General features: G+C 45.0%; 1 protein-coding gene and 1 long non-coding RNA gene across 5 annotated transcripts; one reads left to right on the top strand and one right to left on the bottom strand.

The window, feature by feature from the left end:
• Positions 1-562: 562 nt before the first annotated feature.
• LOC111273129 (uncharacterized) lies at positions 563-11,816 on the bottom strand. Of its 2 annotated transcripts, none has more exons than XR_002687880.1 (2): positions 10,395-11,816; positions 563-723 (listed from the first exon to the last, which is right to left on the bottom strand). It is a non-coding gene; the product is annotated as an uncharacterized LOC111273129 (long non-coding RNA). The 2 variants fall into 2 exon arrangements; XR_015315952.1 differs by lacking the exon at positions 10,395-11,816 and adding an exon at positions 5,847-7,662.
• LOC111273128 (actin-5C) lies at positions 3,758-14,401 on the top strand. Of its 3 annotated transcripts, none has more exons than XM_022854813.2 (3): positions 3,758-3,887; positions 12,836-13,603; positions 13,861-14,401. In XM_022854813.2, the coding sequence occupies exons 2-3, from the start codon at positions 12,863-12,865 to the stop codon at positions 14,248-14,250; spliced, it is 1,131 nt and encodes a 376-aa protein (XP_022710548.1). In that variant the 5' UTR covers positions 3,758-3,887; positions 12,836-12,862; the 3' UTR covers positions 14,251-14,401. The 3 variants fall into 3 exon arrangements, with proteins under 3 accessions (XP_022710548.1, XP_086829613.1, XP_086829612.1); XM_086973487.1 differs by having other exon boundaries at positions 3,885-4,021; XM_086973486.1 differs by lacking the exon at positions 3,758-3,887 and adding an exon at positions 8,390-8,701.
• The last annotated feature ends 106 nt before the right edge of the window (positions 14,402-14,507 follow it).

Here is a 14,507-nt window from a genome sequence, read left to right as displayed (position 1 = left end):
AACCGAACGTAATGAAAAAGGTAAAAAGGCAAAGAGTAAAAAATAATTAGGACTACTTTCCAGCTACCTTTCGCCCTGTATGCACCACTTGTCTGTCTTTTACCTCTCAGGATACCAGAGACAACGCTCGCGGAACGCAAGACAGCACGTATTACCAAATACATATTTAGAACTTCTTTCCTGCCTATTCCTGTGACGGTGAAGACTGTGACGGTGTAATTACTAACCGGCGGCAATGACGGCAACAGAAACAATGGACGTGGGACGCAACTTAAGGAAAAGGTTGAAAAACTTCAATAATATATTAAAAATTAGATTAATTATTTGAAGGTTTAATTATGCCTTTTTGGCCTTACTTAACTCTCATGCGTCATTGTCATGCTAGGACCATGTTCGTGATAGATATATATATATATACAGATACATATAGCTGAGTGAACAGGCAAAAGGGTCCTGATTTGCTTCTCTATTTAATCGTAGGGGTGCGGTACGTGAAGAGGAGACAGCTGGATACGTTGAAGGAATCGCTCAAAGATTTTGCAAGGTAGAGAGAACTCCATAATGAGTGCAAAACTCTAATCGTCGTCATGCGGTTTAATTAATAGCGTGTAATATGAATACATAATAATCGCCAGTCGGACGCTGCCATTAAGCCATCATTTGCCAGGCGATACGAAACGGGGCGCCCTGTTTCGAGGCTTATAATGCTGACAATATCCGGATCTGCAACGTTAACAAACAGTTAGCTAATAAACTAGCTTTTCTGCCTGCGTCTATTGTCAACTATCCAACTGGCGCAGGAAATAGCGTAGATGTTCAAATTAGGTTGCTGTTATTAACTTTAGTGTTTATAGTTTATATGTTTGTCAAACATACGAAAAACTAGAACATAGAACAGAGGCGCTCTGTTGCTGAAATTCGTTTGCATGTGTACCTTTATCATACACTCGGAGGTCTCAGTAAAGCTCAGACAATATTTTTCATTCACTTGAGTAGAAAATGCCAAGTTAGACATCAAATTGTAAATAGTAAGGTAACTGATGATTATCATAGCAATGCGATATTGTTGATACCAAATAAATAGTTCAATTGAACTCCATTATCGTAGCATTAGTTGATGACGCTGTACGGATTCAATATAGCAACATTAAGCGGTGTTACTGGAACTGGTACTTACCAATGTGCTGTTCGCCGAAATATGAATTTGTAAAAGTATATATTGCGCTTATCGAAAAATAAATTAGCTATAAAAAGAAAATAAATTAGAGCACATGTGATGTTTATATTTCAGAAGTGACATAGTTTGTCGAACAAATATTTGGCATATCGAATAGAATAAATAAACCAAATACTTATTCTTAGAAAAACAAAAATAGTGTTCCTTTTATTAAAAGTAATAATTTTTGATAAAAACACCGACAATGTTAAACTTAGGACGTTTCGACTATAGTGAGAAGGGGCTCGTACGTGGTATTAACATGCCCTTAACTTTTGAAAAACTTTATTGATCAAACCAGTAAAGTCGGGTCGTGGTCGTTCAGATATGTTGTGCATCAGAGTTGAGCACCTCTTTTACACCTTTTACACATAAATCTGGGTCTAAAGAAAAAAAAATAAATAAGTATATTATATAGTAGCATACATTTCTAACAAAATCGATAGTAAATCGAAGGAAACGAACTTCAAACTATTATACACATGAATAAGAGCCCAGACTCTACTTACGTTAAACTTACACTAAGTTGAAACAGAACCGAATCAACTGAAAAAAATATTAGAGATTGGCCAAAGCCAACACGCTGTACATTTGAACCGTGTCAAATCAACGACTTCAATATGTCTGTTACTATACGCCAAACTAATCATAGTAACGACTGTGAAGTTTGATAATTTCTCCAACTTAATTTTAAATTAAATTATACAGGGTGTTAAATTTAATAGATTAAGAGACGGCAGCTTTTAAGAGACCTGGTTCACAGTTCGAATGTGTGTAATGAAAAATAACATACTGGCAAGAGTCTAGCGAGAAGTAAATTTAAACAATTTGAACAAAGTATTTTGGTGTTGTGTTTTTAGCTACGTTGAAAGCCAAGTCTCACGTATTCTCTGAATTTGATTTAATAAAGTCGAATTTAGTATACAATTTAAAACCGGACAGGTCGAATCCTGTTATTGAAGTTTTCTTAGAGTAGACTGCAAGCCTCACAGAACCTCCATTTTGACTCTTCCATTATAATCCGCCAAATCGTATATTTTTGTTTAATATGGTAAAGCTAACTTTTAAACACCAGCATTTCGTTTAGACGATCATTGGCCCTTCTGTCGTTACATGATATATTAAAATAAAATTGTTTTTATAAAATATAAACGTTCATATATTACACATGATTTGATTTTGAAACAGAAATTGTTCAGGCATCATCGTGCAAGCAAATAGCCTTTATTTTTGGAAGACATTGTTCTTCTAAAAGTGAAACGACGAAAAATGGTTGTCAGGATATTATCTGAATAAGACTGTGATGTCGTGTAGCACAAACTTGATCTACTTTTGAATTCTTTCTATTCACAATGAAACGAAATCACGGAGACAGTTAGCATTTGTGATTGCAATATTTTATCTCATTAAATTATTTAACCACAATTTTTTTTTATCCCGAATACGTCACGCATGGCTCAGAATCACCGGCTTATTTTCCAGTTATCTAATAAAAATCAGCGACAGCGACCGCTACGATGACTATCAGCATCGAGGCCGCAGCTGTCCGTCAACCGGACACTGAAGATTTCCGGCGGTTTAACTCTGTGGCTCGTTTCGTCGCTGCCGCACCTCTGCTAGTACGGTAATCGGTTGCTTCTAGATAGATGGAAACTTGACTCGTCGGTTTCATCATACGATGGTTTCCGAGTGGCCGACAAGCTCTTGAACCGTTAGTTGATTTCGCAAATGGCTCTCTGCATCGTTCGGGAACGATAGATCCAAGGTCTTGTCTTCTAACGATTAGTCGCCACACGTGAAGACAAACGGCTCCTGGGCGACACAGCTATCTGCCGGTTTGTTTGCTTGTCGCTTTGTGCACGCCGAAATCACTAACGACCTGTTCAAAACTGCCCGCCATCCCGCCATTATCGCCCGGATCCCGCCAGTCCGTCAGACAGCGGTTCCAATTGCATTGGGCTTCCCCTCCTACTCCGTCTCCGGCGTAAGCCGAAAGCACTGAATTTTCAGTTGGCTTTGACATTGCGTTTATCATCATTATTTTAATCTGCTGGTTCTTTACTGCACAACACGATTTTGGCTGAATGACATTTTCTATTTGCTGAGACCGGCACTTCGCTTCGGAGTTCACCTATTGGAGCGCTTACCCCTTCCTTGTGTATACGCTGTAGAGACGGCGCCATCTTGGCGCCGTTGTTGCGCCGGCAGCAGCGCCAATAGCAGGCATGTGTTCATCGTACATTCTCTTGGACACCCTGATATATGACAATAATAATAAGAGCTATATTAGCAATAAATATCGAATATAGGACGTGACAGAAATCACGTTTATGCTGTTAGTCCATCTAGAATATCTAACTAGCTGAAGCGCGGTTTCGTCTCATGGTTGGGCTTGATTGGCGCCAATTTTTGACAGGTCCTGTCAGCGTTGGAGCGCTCATTCAAATTTTCGCGCGCCGCTCCAACATCATACCATATATGGGCACTAGTCGCTTGCCGAACGCTGATTGGTCGAACCGACTCCCCGCTCGCCCTCAACCAATCGGATCGCCTTATTTGGAGACGACGTCACTGACGCCGGCGACTAGCTTCGCTCGGAGGGAGTATAAGGCTTCAGTCATTTGGTCGTCGCCAGCACACGGAGCTGCATCAGTTTTGTGACGTTGTTCGTGTAAGTTCGTTATAGCTAAACCAACATCATTGCTACCATTCTAATCTACACATCGGCTACAAAGTAGAACCGATCCATCGCTACCTTAGGGCGTCCCCTCAGCGTCTCGTCCGCTGCTAAGTTTTCTGCCGGAGGTAATTGTAATAGTGTGAGCGACACGAGTGTAGTGCAGGGGTCATCGTGCACCAATCGAACTAGCCGGCATCGTGTGTGGCCATTGCCGTTAGACAGGTTTTTCGGGAGAATTTCCGGAAATCCATCATACCATGCCGTGTGGTGGAGCCTTCTCATACCGGTCATGGAATCGTTGACCGTGTGAGGCGTGGGCTGCGCCTCAGGTCGCCCGATGCCGGCTTGGTGTGGTGCTATCGTCCCTGGATAGCTTGACCAGCAGCAGCAACCGCATTGTCGTCTAGTTAGTGTATGTTGGTGCTGCGCGTGCGTGAATTCTTTTCATTATATTCACTGTTGTCTGTTTTTGGCGGATTTTCATCGTTTCGTTTCGGAGCGACGCGCATTTGGCGATATGTGACAGTGTACGACGATGAGCTACCGATGTTACGCGTGTATGCCATTGTTACGAACATGAGCAAGCAGCCATTGTGGCTGCTGGTAGCGATTGCCTGAAGCGTGGCATGGCGGCCCATTCAAGTCGAAGCCGCACCGGCTTCGGCAACGCGTCCTTTGAAGACGCCTACCGGCTTCATGGCTTCACTTTATGCCCGACGCGTCACCGCCTAGAAATTTCTAAGCGTCTTGTTTAACGTTTTTGGAAACCTCTGACGGTCCCTGGTCGATTCTTACTCAGCTAGTTTTACTCGAGGTGTAACGTGTAAATCTGCTACGACAAATTTACGACGAATCATTTCTACTTCGTTCTCTCTTTTTCCTCGCCCATTCGATTCATGCACAGTTCCATCAAAGTTAGTGGTTTGAAACATTCAGGCGAGGTGATTTCATTACGGTGGCCGCAACGAGTATTGCTGCTGCGTGTGCTGATATTAGAAGAAGTAGGATAACTCGACAAATTCGTCGTTTTTTTTTCGGTGCCTTGAGTGAGTTTTGTCGCCCCCTTCGTCGTAGTGCTTGCCTGGTTCGTTGCCTATTTACTTACCGCGTCGAGTGTCTGCTCATGTCGGCCGAACGATGAGAGCGGCTGAAAATGCGATAGCATTGACGGAGGTCGGAAGGTGCAGCGCCGCTGTCTCTATTCGGTACCGGCCGGCGCATGTTTGCCTTGCTTTGCCGGTGGTTTCGCCGGTGTGGGCTGGGCGTGCCTCGAGCATGGCTGCTTAAACCAGACAGGACACCGACTCTATACTGTAGCGCTGCGCTATGTATTTTATGCCGCTATTGCAGCTGCCGCTAGCCTAGCATCGCTGCTGTCCTGTAAACTCCCTATAGGCGGTGTCGACAATAGGATCTCGCATTTTCATCCACAACGGCATTATGAGTTTTGAAAATGATAATATACATCCGCTTTCGGCTAATCTGTGTTATTATACAATTTTTGCGGATCTAAGACGGATAGTTTTTGTTGCTTTCCGTTGTAATCTATTCCATCTGAGTATGAAGGCAGATTTCAAGCAATCCTTTGTGCGTACAAAATGATAAGTGAGCCAAACAAAATGTTTTATAAAACATTGTCCTATCAAATATCAGTTTTTTTACAGGCTTTTGCACAGCATTTCTGCTAGTCGTAGTCGTATGATGAATCATTGTATATTAATAGTGCTATCGGATTCATTAAGCAGCTTATTGATTAATAGCTTTTGGCGTCTGGCGCGTGCTAACTATTAATTGGCTATGCGAGCTCTTAGCTAGAGCTCTAGTATGGCTGCCGGTTGTACGGAGTTATCAACTCGCGAACGTTTCTACCGTTTTGGAGCTCCGTCGCAGATGCAAGCAAGTGTCGACACTTACTGCAGTCCCAACAAATGCCAAGATAAGCTTACTCACTTGCTGTTGCTGTTGTTTCCTAGTTGTCCCGTGGGCCTCTGCCCATTTAGACGCTCGACCACTAGTCGCGGACGGATCAGTCAGACAGGGATGCCGTGAACACCAGTGCTCCCTTGCTTACTCAGCAGCGAGCATTGAGATTGCTTGAAACAGTTATGGCCGCAGCGGCAGGGCGGCTAAGGGACAGCTATCGGCAATCGTCTGAGATTTTGCCTAGTGAGGAGTGTTCTGGGTCGACTCCTTGAGGAACTGGCTACCTAAATGCGTGCTGTCTGGCTTGCAAAGTGCTTGTCTCCGTCTGTTTGTCTGTCTGCCTGAGGGGTAAATGAATGGCAACTGGACGCTGTCGGTTGATCCAGACATTAGTACTTGCTTACAGACACACACACGCACACAAATAGCTGCAAGTATAGGGGGAACACGAGATCCGGAGCGATGACTAACGAACTTGTCAGGACAATAGAGAAGTAAGCGACGCATCGCCAAGAATACTATGTTCGCTCTTTTGGTGAACTGTTAGTTCCACAGAAATAGAACTTTGTGGGGTTATTACTAGTAGTTGATAGTGGTTCACAAAATTTACTGTTTATTGCTCATCCATATATATATTTTGTTTATAATTAAACAAAATATATTAGAGCAATAGTTAAGAGCAGCAGCATAAATAATAGAGACTTCCCAGATCAGCCGAATTTCTATTGCTCAAACAAAATATCCAAAGATACGATAATTACGACGTGGTTGGCCTTTAAAGCACGTTGGTCGGTGCTTTTCGCGTATATAAGGAACAAACATTAATATTTATATTTTCATTTACATATATGTTTACGTACTTGTGTTATTTTGTAGGACCTTTGCATTTGTTTTGCTGAATGCTGGGTGAGCAACTGAGCGAATGTAGAGCCAAAAATGAACAAGTAGAAAATGTGATTTTGCATCGTTGTGTGATGCAGTATATTTATTAGATTCACACTAGTCTGTGTAGTAGTCGTAGTAATGAACACTTGTATTCATGATTTACCTTGATTATTTCTCGATATCTACGGTTAGGGCAATGCGAAGCAGTATCATTGCCTCATTTAGTACCAGGAGAATTGACTGTGCGAAGCTAAAGTCACCCAACTGCCACTCCATTTCCACTTCTGACTTGGTGATAACAATAAGAGTATTCGGAAGCTCGCTAGTGGCACAAGTTGTAGCAGCAGAAACTTCAGAGCACCGCCACTGCCGGAAAAACCAGGACAGCGTCAACGTCGACGATTCTGAGTTCTGCGGATTTAGTTCTGCCGTTGCTGCTTGGGAGATGGTGACGCCATGTACACTTCGTGGATGGTGGACGCTCATTGGCGTTTCGGCGAGCGCCGCTGTTACCGTAGGGGGCGCTGATCGCATAGCAGAACTGCGGCAGCGTCAGTTTTTCGTCTCGATTCTGTCGCTTTTCAGTTGTCACCATCGACGGCAGCGATCGTTGTGCGTGAGGATCTGGCGTGATGGCATTTGTCGTCCACTCGCGTCTCATCTTCCTGTGATGACCCCAACATTTAACTGTTGCTGCCGTTCTTTGACTGTGGAACGGGGGGCGGCCCTCTCTCGATTTGATACCGCATTAACATCACCGGCAGTGGTAGCATCAATAACGGGACAACATTCGAACATTTCAAAACTTTGGCGGCGAGAGAGCAAGTGCAGCTAAAGTTGTATACACTTGCCAATTTCTTCCTCGGTTAATTTGTTAGATCGTCTAGCTATAAACGCACCCGGGTGTGCGTTGGTTGTTCGGTCAGTCGTCCCCAAATTGTGATGCTTACGGTGTACGGTTAGTATCCTCATAGCGATTTTGTTTTCAACACAACGTACGTAAACGTACTTGCATTCTTTATATATACACATAAATCTGTATACGTCAAGTATTATAGTGATGTTTATATACTTGGCTTTTGCGAGCTTCATTGATATTGTCCGCAGTTAGCGATTTTGTCGAACCTGCTCCGGCGCTTATTTTCGGCGACTGCTGCCTGGCGGATCACAAACTACGGCAACAACGGCAAATATCTGCTGAACGAGTATGAATCGCTGTTTAGATCAGCATCAACGGAGACAATCGCGGCGGTTCCAAAACGAGGAACGACGCCATAATTGAAGCAGACAACAGCAACAAAAAAGCCAACGCCGCTGCGGCGGCGGCGGCGGCGGCGGCAAGCGACAACGGCACCAAACAAGTCGACATATTTGCTGCTGCAATCCGTAGCTCTAATAATATCTCCTACGCTACCAACAATCTACCACTGCTTACTAACACTGTTACAAGAGCAAGCAACCACAGCTAGTGTCCATTTCCCGGTAAAAGAGCGCTGTTGCTGTCGCCGCCGGCTGTGGCAGTAGCCATTGGAAAGAGTCTCGTACGCAGCTCTTGCGCGTTGGTAGATTCCGTGATGTTTCTGTTCATTGTCGTCACGTCGTCGTTGTGTTAGTGGTACTATTGATCAGTCTCTTGGTGTATGTACAACGCGGCGGTCAAGTGGTCTGTGTGTGTCAGACGACAAACGTCAAGTGTCAAAGTCCCCTGGCGACAATACCGGCGCCAGCCGTTAGTCGCTTATTCAGTCGTTATTAGTGGATCGTGCTGCGTTCTGCTGCCAGTGCGTGTAGTGACTTATGGTGCTTGTAGAGTAGCATTGTACTCACGTGCTGCTAGTCGTTGTTTAGGCCAGTGAGTCGTCAGCGGTGTTCCTTCGGTGTTCCCCAGTTATTGGTCATTGTTGAATGGAGCAGTGAATGCGTGCGACAACATTCAGCATTGCTTCTAGAAGGATCTCTTTGATTAGCTTTCAACAACAAACGGCATACAAGAATCGGTCTGTTGACCTACCTATTCATAGAGCTACCTTAACGTACTATCTTTCCATTATATGCGTTACATAAATTTTCCTTGTCTATTACTATGAAGTATATTACACAAATCGGTGATCCTGCTGTCCTCGCCCTATAGCCACTATCAAGTAAAAAGTAGTGTTCGTTAATCAGTTGGGCCGCCAATATGAAGAACCTATCATGGTCTTTATTGGATCTTGATTACAAGTCACCTTTACGGGCGACAACAACTGCTACCATCGATTCGTTACATGATGCTGCGTCTTTGGTAAATGCTTAAATTCTTTTTAAATACTTTTTGAGTGATATTACAGGAGCTTGTATTTCTCAGATGTGAGCCAAATGAGTCTGCTTGGGGTTGGGGTGTTGGCCGTTCTGTGCACCTTGCGTTACAAGCGATTAGCTTGTAGGACAACTGCTGTCGTCGTTACTAACGTCCCCGGGCGAAAGATTCGGCCTACTATTCAACCGGTCCCCGATAGTGAATTGCAATCTGTATGCAGCACTATTGCATGGCGTGTTCGTCCTATTCACTGCTTGGGTGCCTGGCCCATTGGGCGCGGTCTCATGGGGTCGCACTATATTGGAGCAAAGAAAATGTTCGCTCACACTGTCTAGCTAGTGCTGTTTCTGAGTCAGGAGGTGTGCGGGGGAGCCTTCTGCTTTTGGGCTCTGCGCGTGGGGAGGGCATACAAATGGTGTTTCCTTTCGGAAGCCGAAACAAGGGCTGTGCAGGCCTAGGGCGGGGTTCAATGGAATGCCTGGATAGGACGAAGCGGCTGTGAGGCAGAGTGGGCGCGGTAGGTGATGTTCTGACTGTTGCCGGCACCACCGGTAAGGGCAACGGCCGCTACTTCTGTCGCAGCCGCCACGAGCCGAGTACCGGCCGGTATTCGGCCAAACGGCTGCAGACGCTCTCGACACCCATCGGGCTATCGAGTTAGCTTCCCTCTCGTACGCGCGCGTCGCAAACTCGCGCTGCTTTGGAGGAGGGAAATTGGAAGCCTGTAGTTGTGCTACTTGAGGGTGGTGTTTGCCGGCTTAATCGTTGACCCCAGAGCAGCAGCGGCTGCAGTGGGGTGTTGTCTTGGCAGTGCTGAAAATTGCTAAGAACTAGACGAAACGAGCCGAATGCCCTTCATAAGGAAGTGACTGTAGGCGAAGCTGCTTAGTATTCTATCATCGTTGTCGACACCGCAGGGAAGGAAAAACTGTTCGTTTATTTATTTGAATTACAGGCAGTGCTACATCAGATAGCAAAATTTGGGACGCAGGATTTGTCGCAAAGGATAGGTATATGTTAATGCAGTGTAGTCTACCATGTGCTGTGCTTATTAAATTAAGACTTAGAGAAAGTGTTAATCTACCATCGAGCACGACGCGGTACTACGGAAAAACGAGGAACTGAAAAGCGTTCTCCCTTTATTTATACTAAACGTTCAGTTTAAACACTCCGTTAAATAACTCTAAATCACAAACAAATTTATTTATACGTTACTATCGTGTGCGTTAAAACCTATCCTATAGTTCAATCTTAATTGATAGCTTTTTTCCGTTGCTCTTATCAGCAAGTTCGAAGAACAATTTCTCTTCTTAGTGACGATAATTAATTTTCGGCTTGTCTTTGCGTAACAAAGACTCTCTAAAACATCGAAAGACAGTGCTAGGATCACTTACCTTCGGAGTAGGTTGACATGTATGCCAAGTTCGGCCGGCAGTTCGTGTTCAAAAATAAAGCGTTCGATGAAAACCGGTGAAATTATCACATCAGCTAAAGCATATAAAACCAAGCTTTTACTGTTAGTTTTAGTCGGATGTATACCCGCACGCGCTAGTCCGGCGATGGAGAGCCTAGATCTGCGACAGAAGCAGCAGAGTTTCTATTTTAGTGCTGCTGTGCTAAATCAATGCCGACTCGTTGTACGTGGCTTTTTAGTAGTAGCATTTTGCTTTTAGAAAATCTACCACTCATACGATCTTACCGCGTCATGGCACAGAAAGGGGGCTATTTATTTTGTGTGGAGAAGCGGCGTCTTTCCTTCACTGCTCTAAAGCTTCTGCCAACCTATCGTAGGATGTGGGGCATACATAGTTGGCATGCGTAGGGCATGAACTGTGCTGACTGTGCACGAATCACACCACCACCGCTGCCGTCGTAATGCTGGCGTCGGCAGCGCAAGGCAACATAGATAAAAAGATATCGATTTTTTAATAACCTGTGCTGTTATTTCAAAGATACGATTTAATGTGTATGAAGTATTTTGTTAGTTATATTAGCAAGACTACATCGGTATCAGTTTTAATTCCTGTGAGTTCTAATTGTAGTTCATTGACCCGGTATGGCTTGCAGTTCGACGGAGTCAAAGATACTGGGATCGTATTTCAAAACTTCTGAGCAGAAAATGGCGGACAACTTCTGACGCTTTGTTGTCTTGTTTTCCGCCACATTGTAAACGGTTAACTGTTTGTAAATGTGGAATACCAACCCGACCTAATAGGCAATGCGACGAGGCAAATGCTTGATCAATGGGAAACAAGTTTTGGTACAGAGTAGGATGCGCAAGAACTTACAGTTGGTATAGTATAAGTCGCCTTTGTAACGCCATCTTTGTGCTCTACCGTTTCTGTTGATTCGGTCTATGTTGCAATCGTCTGTGGCAAACTGCTTGTTGCCTGGGAGTATGTTGACCTGCGGAGTGTATTGTGCCCCATACTGATGCAAAGGCACTAGCACTGCTACTCCATAACTGATTCGATCAGTGACTGATTAGCTTTTACCAAATCAGTCTCATCTAGTTCACTAGCATCGTTCTGTATCGGTAGTTGTAAAATCGATACACAGATAAGCAAATACGTTGGCATAGTATGGCTCGGCATATTCACCGCCTATCTGCCAGCACGCCTCACGGGCAATTCCGGTAGAATCGCCCTTCTTATGATCCCAATAAATCTGGGGGAAAGAAGCCAATCATCCTTTCTTGAGAAAAAGTGCTACTTCCTACCGTTTTTACTCAGTTTGCTGCTTCCAAACCTAGAAGTACTCCTGACCTTTTACAGCATGGTAGTAGCCGTACCGTAGTATTGTGAGCACCGCTGGAACAAGGTTTGTTTCCTGGTTGTTGTTGCTGTAGTTGAGGTCCTCATCGAGCCCCCGGCTCATCACCGTTGGTCTGCCCGCTGGTCGGACCGTGGATGGACTGGTGGACCTGTAGACGGACACTGTAAACGACCGAATTTTTCGGGATAATCAAAATGCAGTTAAAACCGACATTGAAAAGCTGTTGTAGCTATCACTGGTGCTGTGTATGTTAAAAAGGAATTCACCATTTATTAGTACCGGGTATTTCGTGCACGCAAATATCGCTTAGCGAGAACATTTTAGTAAGCATTTTGGTAAGTGCGAATGTGTGCGAGAAATCTGGATTATTCCCCGTAGTTTTGGTCGCATCGAGCGACCTAGTTTTCGTATTGTCTGCCTCCCCGTGGTGACGAGGTTGCCTCAAATGTCTCTGCCGCCACGTCTCCTTTCCGTTCTTCTGCGGCTTTGATCCGTCGGATTTCGTTCCGGGCGGTTCGTTACAAGCGGTTCTCTAGCACTGACTTCACCGATGAGTTAGTGCTCCTACTGAGAGTTGTGTGCGTGTGAGTCTGTTACGGTCGGTTGCTATGACGGTGCGTCTAGCCGAGTTCGTGTGACGGTGCGTAATGGTACCATGGTACTGCTGCTGAGTCGGCTCCTGTTACTGAAACAGCGACCACTGACTGCTATCGTGGTTCTTTCGTAATCGGAGTCGGACGTTTGTTACGGTTACTGTGACTGAGTGGCGACCGCTGTCTGTGCTAGTTTTCAGTGGTAGAAATACGAAGACAAACCATAGGGCTATAAAATATTTCGAGTTAGTCGACTAGTGGGGCTTGAGTAAAAGTCTACTTGAACTACTTCGTGGCTATAGCATAATGCGAACAACGTACGGATTCTGCAGTTTTCCACTAGCGGTGACGATACCATTCTGCTAGCCCTCTAGAGTCTAGAAGAACTTAACCCACCAATTAAAATCTGAGTAGACAGGTATAATTTTAGCAAGCGTATCTAACCTGTATTTGCTTTCGCTTCACAGACCTAAACCCTCTAAAAAACAGACAAAATGTGCGACGATGATGTTGCTGCTCTGGTCGTTGATAATGGCTCCGGCATGTGCAAAGCCGGTTTTGCTGGAGATGACGCACCCCGTGCCGTGTTCCCATCGATCGTCGGCCGTCCCCGTCATCAGGGCGTCATGGTTGGTATGGGCAACAAGGATTCGTATGTCGGCGACGAGGCCCAGTCGAAACGTGGTATCCTCACTTTAAAATACCCCATCGAGCACGGTATCGTCACGAACTGGGACGATATGGAGAAGATCTGGCATCACACGTTCTACAACGAGCTGCGTGTCGCCCCGGAGGAGCACCCTGTCCTGCTTACTGAAGCCCCACTTAACCCCAAGGCCAATCGTGAAAAGATGACCCAGATCATGTTTGAGACGTTCAATACCCCCGCCATGTACGTCGCCATCCAGGCCGTACTGTCGCTGTACGCTTCCGGACGTACCACCGGTATTGTGCTCGACTCTGGCGATGGTGTGTCTCACACCGTGCCCATCTATGAAGGATACGCTCTCCCACATGCCATCCTTCGTCTTGATCTTGCTGGCCGTGACCTCACGGACTACTTGATGAAAATTCTGACCGAGCGTGGCTACTCGTTCACCACCACCGCGGAACGTGAAATCGTCCGTGACATCAAGGAGAAGCTGTGCTACGTCGCGCTCGACTTCGAACAGGAGATGTCGACTGCTGCGTCGTCCTCCTCGTTGGAGAAGTCCTACGAGCTACCCGACGGACAAGTAGGCTAACCGTTTGGATTTCATGCGCTTGCAATTTGTCTATCTGCTTTTTACACTGGCATGTGATATATATCACAAAAAATGTGGTCATCGCGGCCACCTCACACACAAACGCAGACATCTTGTATTAGGTCCTTTTATTGTGAGTTAGATACAATTATAGGAATTATTTGAATTTTCTATGATTTTCAAACTAAGCAAACCTTGTTGAACTGATTTAATTGTGCTGTTTCTCCGTTTGTTTCTGTTCACTATAGGTGATAACAATCGGTAACGAGCGTTTCCGATGCCCCGAAGCTCTGTTCCAGCCCTCATTCCTGGGTATGGAAGCCTGTGGCATCCACGAAACCACCTACAATTCGATCATGAAGTGCGACGTGGACATCCGTAAAGATCTGTACGCCAACACCGTCCTGTCCGGGGGAACGACAATGTACCCCGGTATTGCCGATCGCATGCAGAAAGAAATCACCAACCTGGCGCCTTCGACCATGAAGATCAAGATCATCGCCCCACCGGAGAGGAAATACTCCGTCTGGATTGGAGGATCTATCCTCGCCTCTCTGTCGACATTCCAGCAAATGTGGATCTCGAAGCAGGAGTATGACGAGTCCGGCCCCTCGATCGTGCACAGGAAATGCTTCTAAATTATTCAAAAAACAACTAAGGATACCACCTATAACACAGCGCGAAATTCACCATTAATAATGATCTAATTAATTATGATCACGATGAAGATGCGATAAAAAGGAAAAATAATACTTATTATTATGAAATAAAAAAAATATAATAACAACAGCAACCAGATCATGATTACCTACAAATGAAAACAGCAAAGACGATAGCGGTCACCACTTCGCCAACATTAACAGCAACTTCAAGACGATTGAGATATACATATATA

The sequence above is a fragment of the Varroa jacobsoni genome, unplaced genomic scaffold (genome assembly GCF_002532875.2).
Source record: "Varroa jacobsoni isolate VJ856 unplaced genomic scaffold, vjacob_1.0 contig04911, whole genome shotgun sequence".
In the NCBI taxonomy this organism is placed as follows: Eukaryota; Metazoa; Arthropoda; class Arachnida; order Mesostigmata; family Varroidae; genus Varroa; species Varroa jacobsoni.
Note: the sequence above shows the minus strand (reverse complement) of the source record. Positions and strands in the feature narration are given on the sequence as shown.